Here is an 18,692-nt window from a genome sequence, read left to right as displayed (position 1 = left end):
TAGGCGCGTTCAAGTCGCACACCCAACCCCAGAGCCATTTATCCCCACCACTACACCACACCCAACCACCATCACCAGCTGCACACTACCACCCCGTTCTTCACAACACCTCTCGCGATGGTCACGATAACTCAAGAGGGCAACCTCTCCGCGCCCCTCTCAAACGCACTCTTCCAGGACCTCAAGTTCTGGATATCGCTCATGGTCCCGTGCCGGGCAACTCTCATTGCCGACATCAAGGTACCCACATACGCCGTAGTACCTATCCCAGAGCCGTGCTGACAATGAACTACAGGTCAATGGAGGACTGGTCTCACAAGTCGAGCGGGACGCGGACTACTGCATCTGGGACCACGCGCGTATCAGCGTCATGACCGACCGGCCGATGTACTCGTACACGTTCGTCCTCGAATCGATCAAACGCGGGCGGCTCGAGGACCCCGAGAAGCATTTGATCGACCCGAGTGTAATCCGACCCAAGAAATCAACATTGACGGGGGCAGCGTCGGGGTCGGCGGCGAAATTCAGAGCTACACAAAGTCACGCTGGGCGGAGGAGGACCCTGTTTACCACCGAAGAGGACCTGATCCTGCTGCGCACTATCTCGCAGCCGGGAACCGCCCTCAATGGTAACAAAATCTATAAGACACTGGAGTATAACTACCCCGCGAGGACTATGCATAGCTGGCGCGGTCGCTGGGTGGATCACTTTTCGAAAACGAATCCTGATCCTGAGTGGTGGTATAAGAGGCTGTTGGCTGGGCAGAAGGGGAAGGGTGTGGTTCAGGAGGAGGATGGTCCGGGCGAAGAGCATGAGGGAGAGGAGGAGGAGGAGGAACCGGTGAACCCGACGAAAGAGGTTATTGCAGCGCGGCCAAAAGTCGTGCCGAAATCGAATCTGAACCGAAATAAATCGAAGAGCATGCCAAGCTTGGGCGATGATTTTACACAACACGATGACGATATACTCATGGCCTACCACTCGACCGTCGTGAAAGCCGAAGATCCTCTAGAGGCCTGGGAGAAGCTCGGCGAAATGGTATTATCCTCCGGCCATGAAGAGGGGGGCAAATGCTGAAATCGTGTAGCACCCTCACCATCCAGCGTCGAAATGGCGCAAGCGGTACAACGCTGTCATCCTGCCCCGGGTCCGGAGCGGGGAGGAGTGGAACCCACAAGAGTCTACCTCAATATCTCGGAATCCACCGCCGTCCAGCCCGCCACGGCTTCCTAGTCCTCGCAGGCGCTCACATCCCCTGGCACAGACAAGCACCGCCGGCGAACGCAGCGCGAAGCCGACGCCGCGGCCAATTTCTCCCGTGAGGTCAACACCACCCCCGCCTGGCGTGCGGAATGCCGCCTCTTCCTCTTCCAAACATGAGATCCCATCGCGATGGCACACCGAAGCTCCTGGTCTGACATCTGTGCCCGCAACCGATGCCCCAACCGTGACCTCGCCACACACCGATGCCGATGCCGACACCGCCAAACCCAGTAAACGCAAGCGCATCCGCCCCATTCCCGCCCGCTTCCCGCTCACCACCGAGATTCCCTCGACCCCTGAGCGCGGCCACCGCCACAAACAACAACGGCGCCGTGAACCCTCGCCAGAACTAGGCACCTCAACGGCAGTCTCTGGAGACTCTCACCTATCGTCTCCACACAGCGTGGGCGGCGACCCCATCACCAGACCGCCCCTGCCGTCGTCGCCGCTATTCAACCCGGCCTCTTCCCCTCTATACAACCCCCGCTCGTCATCACCCGACCCGGACCTGGACCTGAAAATCCCCTCGCTCCCTAGCTCGCCAAATCTCGCAGTCTTGAGACCTAGTACTCCAGACGATGAGCTAGATGCATACCTCATGGTTCCACCACTCGCATCTCCCACCCCCTCGCCCACGCCCTTGCAAGGAGAAGAAGAAGTCGACGAAGAAGAAGAAGACGAACTAGAATCCCAACACGAAACCCTCTCCGCCTTTGTCACGCGCATGAAGGCGCGCTTCCCGGGGCTGACGGGCCCGCGGATTGCGTGGGCGCTGAAGCGCACCTCGGCGGACAAGCACCTGGCGGAGATCGTGATAGCCGCGCACATGCGTGGCGAGGGCCTACCCGCGATGCGCGGAGTGTGGAGTGAAGACGAGGACGCGGTAGTGATGGGGCGCGATAGTAGAGCGCTCCAGCGACTCGCCGAGGACCGCGGCGAGGAGTGGGAATACCGTCTCAAGTTTCTCGAGGAGTGGGAGAGGAGTAAACCCGAGACTAGGAGGAGTACTGTTTGATTTTTGATTTTGATACCTACATAGGACTATACTATGATTTGTAGCGCTTGTAGTTTTAACTTTGGGCGAGGCTCGCGAGGCATGGAGCACCATAGGGTGGGAGCTTCATTTAAAATCGTAAAGTTTGTCTGCCGAATCGCATGACCTCATTCCTTCATTCCAAATCCACCTGCCCCCACTCCCCCCGTGATCAACTCGGAACGCTACTTAGTTACATGATAACCTCGTTCGCAACATCCCTCTTCAGCTCCTTGTATGGGAGACAAACACAATTCCACACGCGCACCTCGTCGTTCACCTTACACTCCCTGGAGAGAATACTGACGCTCTGGACCTTCACGCCGTTCCTGACCACGGTAGTCGCATGATCCGTCGCCGCCATGGGCGTGCCCTCTACACGCGACCACGCACCCACCTTCGAGTTCCAGCCCACGATTGAGTAAAGCACACACGCATCATGCTTGATTTCCGCCTCCTCGAGCACGATTGAGTCCTTAATGCGAGCACCTGCGCCGACGATAGCACCAGGGCCGATCGAGACGTTCGGGCCGAGCTTTGCGGTGGGGTCCACGGTCGCTGTGGGGTGGATGAACACCGGCGGCACAATGTTGGCGCTGGGCTTCGCGAGCTCCTCGGAGCCGGACTGCCATGCCTTCTGCAGGTACAGGGCGTTGGCGGGCACGGCGGATCCGGCGGTCTTGATCTGTCGCCAGAAGTCGCGGGTTTCGTAGACGAAGAAGCGGCGGCTGTCGGAGAGGGGGCCGAGGATGTCTTGTTCCAGGCGGAGAACGGAGGACGAGTCGCCGTCGGTTGGGTCGACACTCGGGTCGGAGGCGAGGCGGTCAGCCTTTGCGTCCATGGCGGTGCGGATCAGGGAGAAGACGGAGGACGAAAAGAGGTAGACTCCGCAGTTGATCAGGTTGCTGATATGGCCCTCGGGCTTCTCGACGTAGTGGCGGACCTTTGACGTCGTAGGGTCGGCGACGATGCCTACATATCATGTCAATCATCATCCAATCGCGGGGTATATAGCGTGGGGGCCTACATCCAAACCTCTGCGCCGCCTCTCCCTGCACCCTGGTGCCGAGCAGCACCGCCTCGGCCTCCTTCTCCTCGAAAACCTCCAGCATCTCCTTCAACGGGAACGAGCAGCACACGTCGGCATTGAGGACAAAAATGCGCTTGGGGTTTCCCATCAGGATCGCATCGCGGAAGTGGTACAGCCCTCCGGCGGTTCCCAGCGCCGTGTATTCACGCAGGTACGTGATCTTCAGCGCAGGGAACTCGGCGCTCCAGCTACGAATCGATGGTGCGAATACAGACTCGTCGTAGTAGCCGATCAAGATAACCTCACGGATGCTAGCGACCTTCGCAATCGCGCAGAGGGGATGCCAGATCAGGCTGTGGCCGGCGACCTCGAAGAGGGGCTGTTTGCATGACCGTTTGTCAGTACAGAATGCGATGGAGGGGGGCAGAAGATACGATTTGCGCACCTTGGGGAACTCGAGCGAAAGAGGGCGGAACCGGGTGCCCCTGGATGGACCTCCGACCTATCCATTCGTTATTCACATTAGCTTCAGCCTTCAACCCACTCAATCCTATGTACAGCCCTCGCATACGTACGAGGATGATAGCTTTGTTGAAGTTAGACATTATGCTTTCGTGAGTGGTGTTATTGTTCGATGAGCGCTCGTTTCTTTGTGTTTTTGGGATAGCTGGTGAGATGAGAGGAGTTGGATAGTGGGTGCACGTTGATCACCTGGTGGTCTGTGTTGGCTGCTGTGCTCCCTCCACCACCAATGGACAAGGTTGGTTTAGCTCAGGCCAGGGTTCGGAGGGGCTGCGTCAAGGAAATTACACATAAATAGGAATTCTTGGCATGGACCCCCCGCGTTAAGTTTTAAACGGAGGCGATGTTTTCACGTCTATGTATGTAGGATTTCGTGAGTTGCTTTTTGGTGGAGAGAAATTTGAGGCAGAGGAAAGGTTAGAATATAAGCATAATGATTGCACATGGAGCGGGGCACCCAAGAGTGCAGCGGGGGTTTGGGAGATGCCAGTTTGCAATTGGCTGCGAAGAACACCAACTTCGAGACCTAGAATGGCTTCCACGACTGTGCTTTGGTTAATCCAGTAGATACTCTAGCTGGAGGTCGAGCGTACGAGCAGTGTTGAGGCACTCGCCGGCCTTTCTTACTCATAGTAAATCACTCGGGGGGCTATCTTTACTGGGAGGTTATCTTTGTATATACAAGGAACCAGAGCCTGCGGAAGTGGGAAGTACAGAATGGCAATCTCGGGTTATGAACGACATAGTCAGAGGTTTAAACTTGTGAAGAGGACTGCATCTCCCTCTCACTATTACGCCGAGTGAGTGTCGGTGGGTGAGTGATGACCAGTGAATCTGAAGGTGCCAGTTTGCATTGCGGAATCATACATGAGGTGGTGTGCACTGTGTAATACATCAATTCTATTGAATAATAATTGCTGACACTCCATTAGATAAGGAATGACGAAAGAAAAAGACAGACTACATAGAAGCCGTTTGGAGATACGACGAGAGTGTAGGTACCGTGAGCAATCTACAAAAAGGAATACAGAGACATATGAAGATCCTCCACATACAGTCAGGACAAGAAATACGCACTTCCAAAAGATTTTCTCGCATGACTAAACACTAAAAAGGCCAATGAGGCGGGGGTCCTTAGACATCCAAGGAAACAAAAATGAGAAAGGATAGGAAAGAAACAGAGAAAAATATGACAGGAAATGGTCGGCTGCCAGCAGCATTTTCCAAAACGACAAGGTGGAGAGATAATGGGTGACTACTCCCACGTAGGAGGCTTGCTTCCCGTCTAGAGCAAACAGAAGGAAAGGAAAGGAAGCACCACACAGAGAGAAAAGAAACACCACCATCTCCACCACGCACTCCCCCACCACCCCCACCACCACCACAACACACGCCCACGATCTCTTCTCACAGCCCTATCTATCTTCGATATACCAGCCAGTGTAATAAAAGGCAGAAAGAAAGACACGGTGAGTGGGTTGCGTGCGTGCGTTGGACCGACTCAATGCGCGCCGCCGTTCGGAAGGCTGGTAATACAGGCCCCGCAAACTTGGAACGAGCATTTGTTGCAACGTTTCATCGTACGCTTATCTCGCTTATTGCACATATCGCATTTGGCTGTGGCCACTTTGATGGGTGTGTAATCGTCGGCGGAGCAGGGGCCAGGCATAATGTTGGCTGGTTGGTTGGTTGATCGGTGGTATAAAGGAGTGGTGGAGGGAGGGACTTTTGCGGAGAGCGTTCTAGAGAAAAAAAGAAGAGTGGGGAGCGACGGCTTTTCGTGATGCGTTTGTCTGGATTGCTTCGTTGGAGTTCGAGGAGAAAGATGAGCTCGGAAGTGACTGACCAGAAGAAAGGGAAAAGGACGAGAACGTAGATGTATGTATTCTCAGGGGAAGGAAGCTCCCATTCGACCCGATTCAATTGTTGATGCTGGGAGACTCTCAAGTAAGGAACTCGGGTTTTATACAGAATTGGAATTTTCAAAACTCACGCCATCTCCATCCAGAATCCCAGACGGTGGTCTCCTTCTACTGCCAGGTCAATGACCCTGCTGTCCAATTCCTCCCGTCATTCAACAATTTTGTTGGGACGATGTCTCCGACTGTATCAACTTCTGGATACCGACGGCTCCTTGAAAACAAGATCGAAGCGGAGCGGCCAAGGAAGAGTGCATCGTACGAATGGTGTTTATCTTCCTTACAGATACACGGGAGACAGGCTCAGCCGGCCTGGATGGGCTGCAGCCGTCGTTCGAGAAGAAGGCTTTCGACATGATTGGCACCACGTCAAAAGCCAGCCGATCACAACTCGAGAATCCTCAGCGTTAGGTAAAGGGGGAAGTGGATAGACTCGCTAGATGCAGTGGGTCTAGACCATGGGAAAGTCGCCTCAGAATAATGTCATATTTGTACCGCCAATTGCCCAATATCAATATTGAAAGGTTGACCGCCTGATAGCTGGTCATGCTGGCGTCGAAGCACACTCTGACTCACCTTGCGTGGAATTCGGGGAAACGTACTCAGCCGGCTCAGAGGCTCCATAGCTCTGGAAGCTATCAAGGTTGCCAGATATTTCTTAGATAAAGATCAGTGCATACCCACAGTCAGGCCAAAAAACCTCGTTGCGTCAGGCGGAAAGGAGCATAACCGGTGCGGTAGACGACTGAAGGTTGTCCCTTCGAGATATGATTGGACGGTGCGTCTCATCACAAAGTCCCCGGATGTAGCCATTGCTTCCGTCGAGGATAACCAGCCAAAGATGTGGAAGGTAGGCGCGTGCAACTCTTATTTTGAGAGTACCTCGGGAGGACACAGCATCTCGTGGTGAGTATTAGAGTTAGGACGAAGCAGAGTATCCGCTTTGGCGGTCCCCCACTTGGTAATTAGAGTAGGTGCGCAAACCCTGGCTGGTAAACTCCGGCTGGTGACAGTATATGCAAAGAACCCTCTGTCGCCATGTGCTCTCTCATGTGCAACGCAAACGCTGCGAGAACAGCGCAACTGCCGTATGAAACCAATGCTCAACCGTAATCCGTCTACTGAACCAGTGATCAAGGTACCAGTGAGTCGGCAGCTTTTTCACTGTGTTTCCAGTCTGGCGGGAGTATCATTCACGGGTTGTATGTAAGAAGGAGTGCCTAGTGCGTAAATGTGCCGACTCCACCCCGAAACGGGGTCTGGGTCAGTCGCCATACTGATCCACGGCACGAGGCTGTCTGCATTGGCAGTCGTATAATGGCGATACTATTGCTGATTCGAGATATAGCTAATCTAAGTTTGCGGTAGGTATTCCCAAGACTGGAGATAAAGATGTTGGGATGATAATAAACTGTCATAATTCATAACAACGTCCCAAATGAAGGTGGGAGAGAATCATCCAGGGAAAGAGACATCAGCTTTGCACGGAGTTCATTGCACGGAGAGCCGCTTTTCCGCTCCGCGTTGTCACGGAGGTCGCTGCCCGCCTATGACTCTTGACTTGGACGGAACGTGGCGGCGCGCCGAGTGACTTTGCGTGAGGACGTGTTTCACAACAACCAATGCGGCAAACTTTAGCACTTATATGCTTGTTTCTCTCCGAAGTGCGATTCATTAGATGCCAGTGGGGCCACGCCTGGCGCTAGATGGGACCAGCTTCGAGATAGAGGGACATCAAATGGACAAGCCAAATCCGTACCGCAAGACGTCGGCTCGTAAAAGTGCCAGTACTCTATGTAAATGCGCTTCACGGAGTATGTTGACCAGATGGCACTGCAGCACCTCATACCTGGTCGTCGGGATCGGATGTCCCGGCCGCAAACAAATGCTCGGCATCTATTCTCGTTGGCATCCGTAAATCAGAATTTTGATGTTGAATGGTCACTTACAGTGGGTAGAGTAGATAGCCGAGCTTCAATCGATCAGGGAGTGCTATTTGCTGGTCACCCGTAGTCGTGGCGACAAAAAAACTAAGTTCCGGAGAAGCCAAATTTACGGTTCTGGGCTGTTGTGTTGTTGTGTGACCTTGCTGGGCCTGCCCCCCGTCGGCCGTCTTGCGCAGATGCCAAGTCTCGCCGCCATCCAGTTACCGACCAATCGGCATCAAGCGCAAAAATCTTTTGGCAAGCTTCGACATCTCATCATCAACCGCCGAATACACCACAACACCAACTGACCAACCAACCCCCACACGGCACGACTGCACCCCCCCGACGCCTCACGCCCCTCTTGACCACCACCACCTACTTTCCTCCCTTACCACTCTATCCTTCTCCCCAGTCAACAATGGATCACTCCCGCGATCCCTGCCCTTGGGTCATTATCAATGACTTCGGTGGTGCTTTCTCTATGGGAGTGAGTTTCGCGCCCCCGCTCCGGTTGTGTTTCGGCGATTGGTGATTGTGTGCTGACCCATTCTAGGCAGTCGGTGGTGCTGTTTGGCACGGTGTCAAGGGTTTCCGCAACTCTCCTGCTGTAGGTTTTCACCTTCCGGTCGTTACGATGTTTGCCCCGCCACCAAAGTCGCGATGCGATTCTTCCCACCTGAACACAATGTTATGTTCCGCAACGAAATCGATAACAACAACTCGCTTCGCTACAAACATCATGAGTAGGTTACTGATCCTCTGCTTGTAGGGTGAACGACGAATCGGTGCCCTCACAGCTATCAAGGCCCGTGCTCCGGTCCTAGCCGGAAACTTTGGTGTCTGGGGTGGTCTCTTCTCGACGTTCGACTGTGCCGTCAAGGGAGTGCGCGCGAAGGAGGACCCTTGGAATGCTAGTATGTGCTGTCATCCCCACATGTATTGGGGAATTGGCTAACCGCGTTTACGAAAAGTCATTGCCGGTTTCTTCACTGGAGGAGCGCTTGCTGTCCGTGGAGGTTGGAAGGCCGCCCGGAACTCCGCCATTAGTTGCGGTATCTTGCTCGCTATTATTGAGGGTGCGGGTATCGGTCTCAACCGGATGATGGCGGGAAACAACAGGCCGCAGAATCCACCTGTATGACGCTACCCTCCTACTTCCGTCCTTTCCATTGGTCCGAAAAATGCTAATGGATCTCTCTTCTCGCCGCAGTTGCCGTCGGAAAGCTCAACGGTCGGGGCCCTCCCTGCATAAGCCCTCTGTTTTTCACATTCACTTGATCGGACCGGATTGTATGAAATTTTCTTAAAAATAGTCTTTGTGTGTGTGGGTGTGACTTTTACTACGGCTCGGCAAATTGGGGATATGGGTTAGTTACGTCTTCTTTCTTACGACTGGGTGTACGGCACGCATCTCTACTCTATATCGGTTGGTGGACCACATGAACATGTGGGCTTGGGGGAGGGAGTGTCCAGTAAAGCTGGCTGGCTTCGACTGGACGGACGGGTGTTTATGGGGACAGCTGTTGTACGATACGCGATTGACGTTGGGCGCACTGGCATTTGTTTTGGGGGGTGTTGCGTCTTGTATGTGCACATGTGTTTTTGCTTCTTGTTTGAGGGTTGCTTTACTATGGTAGCGAACAAAACATAGAGTGGTGTTAAGCCTAGATTGAGGACCCAGAGCAGAGATCTACATGTAGGCAATCTGCAGGTACTTCATACCGCGTAATTCCGGTGCGACTGTCCATCTGTGGCGGAGGTGGCTGGTTATCTTCACTTTGCCAGCTGAAAAATGTTCTGTCTCAAACCAAAGCGGTCCCGCCAATGATGACCCCGCCAAAAGGCTTGGCTGACTTTGACTCAACCCCCGCTTTCTTCTTTTTGGCTTTGGGTCTTTGATAGGAAATGCTCTCGACATCACACACTCCGCTCGAATTGGCAGCCTCGACTCAGACCCGAATTCCTACACAAAACTCCTCCGAAAAAAGAGACAGCATGGCGGACAACGCGGCAGTACCAGCCCCAGCGGCCGAGAACGCTCCCAACCTCCAGCTCGATGAGGCGACCGGCGAGATGGTCTCCAAGTCGGAGTTGAAGAAGAGACAGAAGAAGAGAGAGGCAGACAGGAAGAAGGTAGCCGGCGTCACCGCACCCCCACCTGAAAGGGGGATGGGAATGGAGAGGGAAAATCGGCAGTGTGCAGCGCGCTAAATTAAGTTTTTCTCTGCAGGCTGAGAAGGCTGCCGCTGCCCCCGCGAAGCCCAAGAAGGCGGAGGTTGCGGTAGGAGCACAGAAGGTGGAGGATATGGAGGAGTTGACGCCGAACGTATGGACCCGCTACGCGCTGCCCTCCCCCGGCTGTATGCACCGACTGATGTGTATGCACTCTAGCAATACTTCGAGATCCGCTCCAGGAGTATCAACAAGCTCCGCGAGACCAAGAGCCCGAATCCGTACCCTCACAAGTTTTTGGTCAAGGACAAGCTCGCCGACATCGTCGAGAAGTACACATCCCTCCAGAAGGGCGAGACAAGGCCCGATGTCGAGGTCCGTGTTGCAGGTCGTATTCACGGGTACCGTGCGTCCGGCAGCAAGCTGCGCTTCTACGACCTTCGTGCCGAGGGTGTCAAGATCCAGGTTATGGCGCAGGCGCAGGAAGCCGTTGGCGACTACCTTGCCCAGCACGAGCACCTTCACCGTGGAGACATCATCGGAATTGTCGGTTTCCCCGGAAGGACCAACCCCAAGGCCGCTGACAACGCGGGTGAACTCTCGATCTTTGCTAAGGAGGTTGTGCTGTTGACGCCTTGCTTGAGGATGTTGCCGACCGAGCACTACGGTCTCAAGGACCAGGAGACGAGATTCCGTCAGCGATACCTCGACCTGATCATGAACAACTCCAGCAGAGATGTGTTTGTCACCAGGAGCAAGATCGTGTCGTACATCCGCAGATACTTCGACGAGAAGGACTTCGTGGAGGTTGAGACCCCCATGATGAACGCTATCGCTGGAGGTGCCACTGCGAAGCCTTTCGTCACTCACCACAACGAGCTGAACATGGATCTGTTCATGCGTGTCGCGCCAGAGCTGTACCTCAAGATGTTGGTTGTCGGAGGACTCGAGCGCGTGTACGAGATTGGCCGTCAGTTCAGAAACGAGGGTATCGATCTCACCCACAACCCCGAATTCACAACTTGCGAGTTCTACTGGGCATACGCCGATTACTACGACCTGATCAACGTCACCGAGGATCTCGTTTCCGAGATGGTTAAGCACATCACTGGCAGCTACGTGACCAAGTTCAACACTCAGAGCGGTGAGGTTTACGAGGTCAACTGGGAAAAGCCATGGAAGAAGATTGACATGATGGAGGAATTGGAGAGGATAACCGGAGAGAAGTTCCCGCGGGGAGACCAGCTCCACACTCAGGAGACCAACGAGTTCTTGAAGGGGATCTTGAAGAAGCACAAGATTGACTGCTCTGCTCCTCAGACCAACGCCCGCATGCTTGACAAGGTTTCCTCTACCCAATATATCGCGTCGTTTCTTCCCCAGACTGACCCGTATCATAGCTCGTCGGCGAGTTCATCGAGGAGCAATGCATCAACCCCACCTTCATCACCGGCCACCCCCAGATGATGTCTCCCCTTGCCAAGTACCACCGTGACCGCGTGGGTCTTTGCGAGCGTTTCGAGGCCTTCGTCTGCAAGAAGGAGATCGTCAACGCCTACACTGAGTTGAACGACCCCTTCGACCAGCGGCTGCGATTCGAAGAGCAGGCCAACCAGAAGGACCAAGGTGACGACGAGGCACAGCTCATCGACGAGAACTTCTGTACCTCGCTCGAGTACGGTCTGCCGCCTACTGGTGGTTGGGGTATGGGTATCGACAGAATTGTCATGTTCCTTACCAATAACTACTCCATCAAGGAAGTTTTGACTTTCCGTAAGCCGCCCGAAGCTCTTTTTTTATTTCGATCTGGTACTGATATCTGTGAACAGCCTTCATGAAGGATGACCACTCCGAGAAGAAGACCGCCGCCGAGGTGGTGGGAATCACGCCCATGCCGTAAGTCTTTTTCCACGGCTCAACCGGGATAAATATTGACATCTTTTTAGGACCGAGAGCACTGGTGAACTGCAGTCGTAGACACTGTTTTTGCCCAAGATGAAAAAAGTTTATGCTTTCTAACTACCTTTTGTCTCACGATGTGCTTGGGAGGAGTCCGAAGTCTGTTCATTTCAGCATACAGGAATAGAAGCTGACTCTGTTGATGTCCTGAAGTGCATTTACACGTGATATCACCCATCTGTAGAATACAGGGACCATCAGAAGCAGCTGCGGACGATACAGGTGGTTGGCCTCGGTAGGACCGTCTGCCGTACTGCCGAGTGAAATTCAACCGTTCTATTTTTCTTTATTTCGCTTCTCGCTTCGCGCTTCCGTGGCTTCGTCGCTGGAAAGATTACATAGGTGATGGTTTTCATTGGTTCAGCGTGAACCTAGAATTCTGGCATCAGTAATAGACCACAATCCTTCACGTTGGCGGTGACAGGTCTAGTGCAGGCTTACCTAACGCGGAGACCGCCCCACACCTGCATATCGTCATCCGATGTTCTGGAAGATTAATAACTCCTACTAGTAAAGTGAGTTAAAAACTCCGATCCTCCACCTTTCCACGGGTCCAGTGCAACCTCAATCCACCACCACCATGTCATTCTCCTCAATACCCAGCAGGCTATTGCTGCGATCGAAATGCTGCACCCACCAGATCCGCAACTATACACTCAAGTCAAAGCCAATAAGACCGAATACACTCTCGCCTCTCCAAACCTCTGGGCTCAGAGCGTTCCACAAGTCGTTTACCCCGCGGACCGTTGCAATTCCTAAGACTGGGGAATCACCACTCCCGGGGCTTGCCGATTCTCTTGCCCGCCCCACCAAGGCTATCCATAGATCATGGCCGGAAATCAGCGATAAGAAGGTTGGATACTGGTTGGTGGGGTCGGCCGGATTGGTCTTTGGAATTGTGGTCCTAGGGGGTCTTACACGACTTACCGAGTCAGGGTTCGTATGCCGTTGGATGATTCCACCTGTACGCAGCTGCTAATTTCTCCCCGCGCAGACTCTCGATCACAGAATGGAAGCCCGTAACAGGCTCGCTGCCACCCCTCTCGCACGATGACTGGATGGACAACTTCAACAAATACAAAGACTCCCCCGAATACCGGATTCTGAACCCGAACATGACACTTGACGAGTACAAGTTCATCTACTTCATGGAGTGGGGCCACCGGCTGTGGGGGCGCGCAATCGGCCTGACATTTGTCCTCCCGGCCATCTACTTCACCGCACGCCGCCGCGTCACTCTCAAGACAGCGCTCAAGCTCCTCGGAATCTCGGGCATGATCGGCTTCCAGGGCTTCATCGGCTGGTGGATGGTCAAATCCGGACTCCGCGACGACCTCTTCGCCAAGCCCGGTTCGCACCCCCGCGTCTCGCAGTACCGTCTCACCGCGCACCTAGGCGCCGCATTCACCGTCTACGCGGCCATGCTCTGGTGCGGTCTCGACATCCTGCGTGAAAACCGCCTCCTCAAGAACCCTGCCGACGCACTAGCGCACGTCAAATCCCTCAGCGCGCCACAAATCCGTGTGTTCCGCGGCCTCGTCGGGCTCCTTGTCGCCATGGTCTTCACCACCGCCATGACTGGCGGTCTCGTCGCTGGCCTCGACGCGGGCCTCATCTACAACGAGTTCCCAAAGATGGGCACGGGGTACATGCCGCCGACGAAAGAGATGATGGACCCGTTCTACTCGCACACGGCCGACGGCTCAGACCTTTGGTGGCGCAACCTTCTGGAGAACCCCACGACCGTGCAGTTCCAGCACCGTGTGATGGCGCTCAGCACGTTCACCGCCATCATGGCTGTCTTTGCCTACTCCCGCTTCAATCCGCGCGTCGCAGCTGCCATGCCAAAAAAGGTTAGGGTCGGCATGATGGGCGTCGTTCACCTCGCCTCCCTGCAGGTCCTGCTGGGTATCGGCACCCTGATCTATATGGTCCCTACCCACCTGGCGGCTACGCATCAGGCGGGCGCCCTCGCGCTGCTCACGGGATCCATCGTCCTGGGCCACAGGGTGTGGCTCCCACGTACTGCTGCGAGGATTGCGGCGCAGAGGATCGAGGCCGCGGCGGTGAAGGGCGCGGCGAGAAGGAGGTAGAATAGACTGGAGTAGGTAGTCGTTGTATGGTATGTTTATTGGGTGTGCTTTGGTTTTCTTCGGGGTTTCGTTTGCAAATGGTGGGTTTCGTTCGGGGGTTCGTTTGCAAGTTTTGGTGCGTGTATATATGTTGTGCATTTAAACTTACAAGTTTCTACATACGTCTGTGGATTGTTTGAATATAAATACCCCCCTCTCAAATGGTCGTGTTGCTTCGGGAAGACGGTGGGATATGCCGGTGGATAGGTCGGTGATTATAAGTCAGGACTCAAGCCTGCAAATGTAACCAAGATCTTTTCTGGTTGATATTCAATTGCAATACTGTTACTCTAGCCGTTATGGGTCAGCATTCGAGTCGAAAGGCGGCAGTGAGGAGCAACCATCATTTCCACGCCCCCTCTTAACCATCACAAGGAAGTGCACATTCTTCAATACCTACCCAGGGACCCGACTAGCTACCGGTATATGCAATTGACGACAGTGGTACTGAGACTTTGAACTTTTGTTGCTAGCCAGTAGAGTGACTCTAATAGCAAGCCCACAGTGCGCTCAACAACTGTGCATTCAGCCGATCACTCGAAGCTGCCAGGGGGGATTGCACAATCTTTTTGTAGCGTCCGGTTCGCAGTTCTTCCCCTTCACCTTCCCTGTCCGGGAGCGAGGTTGATCGCAAAGTCACCGACTCACCGTGCCCTTTGCGGGAATCGTTGCGGTTCGTCGATGTGGTTTTGTCCCCCCTCCCTCCCCGTGCGAGTGGGAAATAAATATGAGGAACAGCGAAACACCTTTCGACCGGGAGTCGAGCTGCTGGGAGGTTGTGTGAGTACATACCTGATATCTAGAGTACATATTTCTCCGGTGGACAGTACATAGCGGGATACTAGTTGGTACATACTGGTAACAACTGATTGCTCCGAATTTCTGTAGGGCTGGGCAGGGATCGAGTACATAGAAGACATTGATAACTGTAGATCTTCTCCACCCTCGCTCTCACCGTGCTGCACCATTCCATCACTCGTGCGCTGTACATACCTTGGTACATACATATCCGCAAGCAACCCCCTTCCCCATTTCCCTGTCTCCTTCCTGCTCCCCAACGCAGTCAGTGTAGCGCAGTAGTTGATCAAGAGCGAGCCCACTCGTGCAGCTGCTGTCTCGCTGTCGCTGTCGATACCGGTGTCGCTGTCACTGTTCGCCGGTGGCCTGCACTGATTGACCGGCCGGTCAGCAGTAGCCGACGAGGCAGCCACTCTACTATTCTACTACGGTATTCGGACAAGTCAGGCGGCAGTGCAGGGGGGCCGCCGACGTGTGTTGTAGTTAACTATGGAGAGTCAGTTCGGTTGGGTGCTTGAAGGTTTGGATGCTTGGAAGCTTGGAGGCTTGGAGTCTTGGAGAGCTTTTCAGGGTGTGAATAGTGATCGGCAATTGCCTTACTAACAGCACTGCATCAAGTGCATGCTTTAAAAGTAGCTTTTGTGGAATTGATAATGCAATTCAACCTCACCGTGGTTGGTTGGCTGGTTATTTGGAGAGGTGCAGTTTGCATCGGGTAGAAATCTGCCAGATTGGAACTTGGAAAACTTGGAGAGTACTCTACATAGAATAGCAGTCAGTTAATTACCCGCCGCCATGGTCGAGCCCGGTTCGCGATTGAAACTGAAATGTGTTTGAACTTTGAACTTTGTTGGGTGGCTGGGCTTAGGCAGCGGGCTGGGCTTAGGCAGCGGGCTGGGCTTAGGCAGCTGGCCTGCTCGGCTCTCGCTTAATTCGACACCGCTACCGGTACGGTAACTACCACGCTGTGGAGCAGTTGCCTGTGAACTGTGGGGGCCGAGGAAGCCCTGGGCGGGTGAACTTACAAAGTGTAGTGTATAGTAGGTACTCTACATGGGCTCGTATTCAAAAGAGACCGTTGTCAAGCGTACCTAGTGCCTAGTGTCCAGTGCCCACCGGCTGCGCAGACAAAGGCTGAATGGCGAGCAGGATATCTACCGGTATGTACAATACATATTCTACATATGTACCGGTACCTACTTCATACCAGATACCTATTGGAGGTAGGTAACTCACTTGGCCCTTGGCTCTCACGCCATCAATGGCCGAGCGGCATCGGGGATATAGTAAAGTAAGACCTCCATATATCCACACTGAGCGGGCTCCTGACGGCCACTGATCCAAACTTCCAAGCGTGGTGATCTATCGAGCCCTGAGAACCAATTACTAGTTGGTCACAGTGTTGACCGAGACCCTTGCCGACCGAACACATCCTGTCACGTTTCAGATGCACGACTGAGACTCGATGCGCGAGCAGTGAGCACTGACTAAGGACTCTGCGTGAAGATACCTAGATAGTTGGGTAGTTGGGTATGTGGGTACCCTGGGTAGGTATTTACATCCCCCGCATTCCACGGGCATGAATGTTCAGATTCCCGCTGGAGCTATATAGTAGTAGAGGTGCTCCTCCTTCAGTTGATCAGCAAAACCTTTGGGTGAAGAGTGGTCAGTGGCGGTCACTGGCCAGTGCCAACTGGAGTCTGGCGGGCCTGGCCAATGGCCAAGCGTCCAAAAATAGACGCCGCCCATTCACCGGATTTGTGCGAGAGTTTGTGCTGATTCGCAGGGCTGAGGTGGGCAGTGCAGCACACTCCGCAGGCAGCCTTCGAGCAAGAGTGTGTAATATGCACATTGCAGCCCCCCCAACTACCATACTTCATACCTCCTTCCTTCCTCTATCTCCAGCCGCACCGCTAACTAACCACATATCAGAAACCATCGCCAGCCAACGTGCCTACATACCTGCCTCAGCCCATTCCATGCTTACTTCGTTTTAAGCGTTTCTTCTTTAAAGTGCGAGTTCTGCCTGGCCCCGCTTCCACTGCTGTCTTTCAACGTTAACCACCGCCCACCACCCACCACCCACCACCCACCACATACGAACAAACAACCGACCCCTCCACCACCACCTCCACCGCCTCCACCTCAATTTCACAGCATCATGTTCAACCGCTCGAAAAGGCCGTCGAGCTTTCCCAAACTCGTCTTTTTCCTGCTGCGCCTGGTGCAGCTAATATGTGCCGTTTCGGTGATCGGAATCCTGGCCTATTTCCTCTACCACCTGTGGCAGGATGGGTACACGACGCCGTACGAGTTCTCACTGCTCGACTTCGCGGTACTTTCCCCCCGCAATTCCGCGCAAGCTCTACTGACATCCCCCGCTATGTAGTCCGCCGCAACGCTCCTAAACCTTCTCATAACCAGCGTGCTTCTCTGCTGCTGCGGGCTATCACCCCTCTACGTCCTAATCTTCGACACGCTGCTATTCATCGTATGGGCGGTCTCCTTCGGCCTGCTCGTGCGCTCCATGGGCAGCACGACGACGCAATCATGCTCGACCGCGAACTGGGGCAACGCCGACGGCATCCGCGTGTGCCACATGTTCAAGACGCTCGTCGCCATGAGCTTCATCGCGACCCTGTCGTGCCTCGCCATGGTCGTCGTCGCTGTCGTCGCCCGCAGGAAACAGGCAATGCATAAGTACGAGCCTGCGCATAATCCTACGAATATCCGCACTGCAGATACTGCCTACAGCGGCGGCGGTGGAGGAAGCATGCCCGCTCATGGTCAGCTCTATGGCGCTCACCCCGTCCCACCTGCGTATACCCCGGCGCCGCATCATGATGGAAAGCCCGAGCAGCAGTATTCCGCGCAGCATGGCGCTACGTACTACAATTAATGTGTGTGTGTGTGGAAGAACAATGGATGGTGGTCGGACGACGGTTGTTGCTGTGTGATTTCTTTTGTCCCGGGGGAGCTGTGTGAGGCGGTGGTGGTTGCATTTTGACTTTGCATTGTATTGTGCGTGGGGAGAGGCGTTAACCGTCGTTTTGCTTGCTTGTTGGACGGATGGATGGACGGATGGGTGGGCGGACGGGGGAGAGAAATATGCTATGCTATGATACCCTCGATATGTAGTAGGTACTGGACGGGGAGTGGGTTGGGGATGAAATTTTGAATACAATGAAATCTCATTGATCAACTACTACCTATACTGGCATTACTACTCAGTTGAAATTGTTCTCCTCTGGATGTAAAATCATGCTAATAGCTACTATCAATCATGCTAATAGCCAATCAAATCATGCAAACAACTACCATCAAAGCATGCAAACAACTACCATCAATCATGCTAACGGCTACTATCAAGTCATGCTAATAGCTACTATCAAGTCATGCAGACAGCTACCTACAAATCTACAAATCATGCCAACAGCTACTACCAAATTATGCCAACGGCTACATCAATCATGCTAACAGCTACCATCAACTCTTACTAACGGCTACCCTCAAATCATGCTAATAGCTGCTATCAAATCATGCAAACAACTACCATCGGATCATGCCAACGACTACCTACAAATCTACAAATCTACAAATCGTCAAGTCATGCTAACAGCTACAAATCTACAAATCTACAAATCGTCAAGTCATGCTAACAGCTACCATCAACCATCAACCAACCCAACGCCTACCTTCAAATCATGCAAACAGCTACTATCAACCAACCCAACGCCTACCATCAAATCATGCAAACGCCCACCACCAAATCCGTCCAACACCCACCCTCAAATCCGCCCAACCTCAATCCCAAGTGTCCCCCCACCTCCAACCACCTTATCACACCCCAACCAGCGCCCTAACAACAGCAACCTCATTCGCATCGACCTCCCACACGACCAGTACCTTAACGTACACACTCTCCACGCCCACCC

The 18,692-nt window shown here is 53.7% G+C and overlaps 6 protein-coding genes across 6 annotated transcripts; 5 read left to right on the top strand and 1 right to left on the bottom strand.

The window, feature by feature from the left end:
• Positions 1–43: 43 nt before the first annotated feature.
• BZA05DRAFT_401704 (uncharacterized protein) lies at positions 44–2,405 on the top strand. The gene is made up of 3 exons (XM_051484022.1): positions 44–240; positions 296–1,039; positions 1,089–2,405. Exons 1-3 carry the CDS (start codon positions 118–120, stop codon positions 2,277–2,279), a joined length of 2,058 nt encoding a protein of 685 aa, XP_051338492.1. The 5' UTR covers positions 44–117; the 3' UTR covers positions 2,280–2,405.
• BZA05DRAFT_401703 (nucleotide-diphospho-sugar transferase) lies at positions 2,406–3,923 on the bottom strand. The gene is made up of 3 exons (XM_051484021.1): positions 3,903–3,923; positions 3,325–3,829; positions 2,406–3,269 (listed from the first exon to the last, which is right to left on the bottom strand). The coding sequence occupies exons 2-3, from the start codon at positions 3,473–3,475 to the stop codon at positions 2,491–2,493; spliced, it is 930 nt and encodes a 309-aa protein (XP_051338491.1). The 5' UTR covers positions 3,476–3,829; positions 3,903–3,923; the 3' UTR covers positions 2,406–2,490.
• A 4,017-nt stretch (positions 3,924–7,940) lies between these two features.
• BZA05DRAFT_401698 (Tim17/Tim22/Tim23/Pmp24 family-domain-containing protein) lies at positions 7,941–9,402 on the top strand. The gene is made up of 5 exons (XM_051484020.1): positions 7,941–8,183; positions 8,250–8,303; positions 8,466–8,610; positions 8,668–8,831; positions 8,907–9,402. The coding sequence occupies exons 1-5, from the start codon at positions 8,115–8,117 to the stop codon at positions 8,946–8,948; spliced, it is 474 nt and encodes a 157-aa protein (XP_051338490.1). The 5' UTR covers positions 7,941–8,114; the 3' UTR covers positions 8,949–9,402.
• Positions 9,403–9,691: 289 nt separating this feature from the next.
• Positions 9,692–11,768, top strand: BZA05DRAFT_426100 (uncharacterized protein; the record flags this gene model as incomplete). The annotated part of the gene is made up of 5 exons (XM_051485992.1): positions 9,692–9,829; positions 9,927–10,022; positions 10,088–11,212; positions 11,269–11,641; positions 11,698–11,768. 5 exons carry the CDS (start codon positions 9,692–9,694, stop codon positions 11,766–11,768), a joined length of 1,803 nt encoding a protein of 600 aa, XP_051338489.1.
• Positions 11,769–12,299: 531 nt separating this feature from the next.
• On the top strand, positions 12,300–14,244 carry BZA05DRAFT_354952 (cytochrome oxidase assembly protein-domain-containing protein). The gene is made up of 2 exons (XM_051481374.1): positions 12,300–12,763; positions 12,822–14,244. The coding sequence occupies exons 1-2, from the start codon at positions 12,408–12,410 to the stop codon at positions 13,918–13,920; spliced, it is 1,455 nt and encodes a 484-aa protein (XP_051338488.1). The 5' UTR covers positions 12,300–12,407; the 3' UTR covers positions 13,921–14,244.
• A 2,581-nt stretch (positions 14,245–16,825) lies between these two features.
• On the top strand, positions 16,826–17,965 carry BZA05DRAFT_401694 (uncharacterized protein). The gene is made up of 2 exons (XM_051484019.1): positions 16,826–17,092; positions 17,147–17,965. The coding sequence occupies exons 1-2, from the start codon at positions 16,919–16,921 to the stop codon at positions 17,654–17,656; spliced, it is 684 nt and encodes a 227-aa protein (XP_051338487.1). The 5' UTR covers positions 16,826–16,918; the 3' UTR covers positions 17,657–17,965.
• Positions 17,966–18,692: the final 727 nt, after the last annotated feature.

Source organism: Tricharina praecox (genome assembly GCF_024521635.1).
Source record: "Tricharina praecox strain CBS 144465 chromosome Unknown BZA05scaffold_16, whole genome shotgun sequence".
Taxonomy (NCBI): domain Eukaryota; kingdom Fungi; phylum Ascomycota; class Pezizomycetes; order Pezizales; family Pyronemataceae; genus Tricharina; species Tricharina praecox.
Note: the sequence above shows the minus strand (reverse complement) of the source record. Positions and strands in the feature narration are given on the sequence as shown.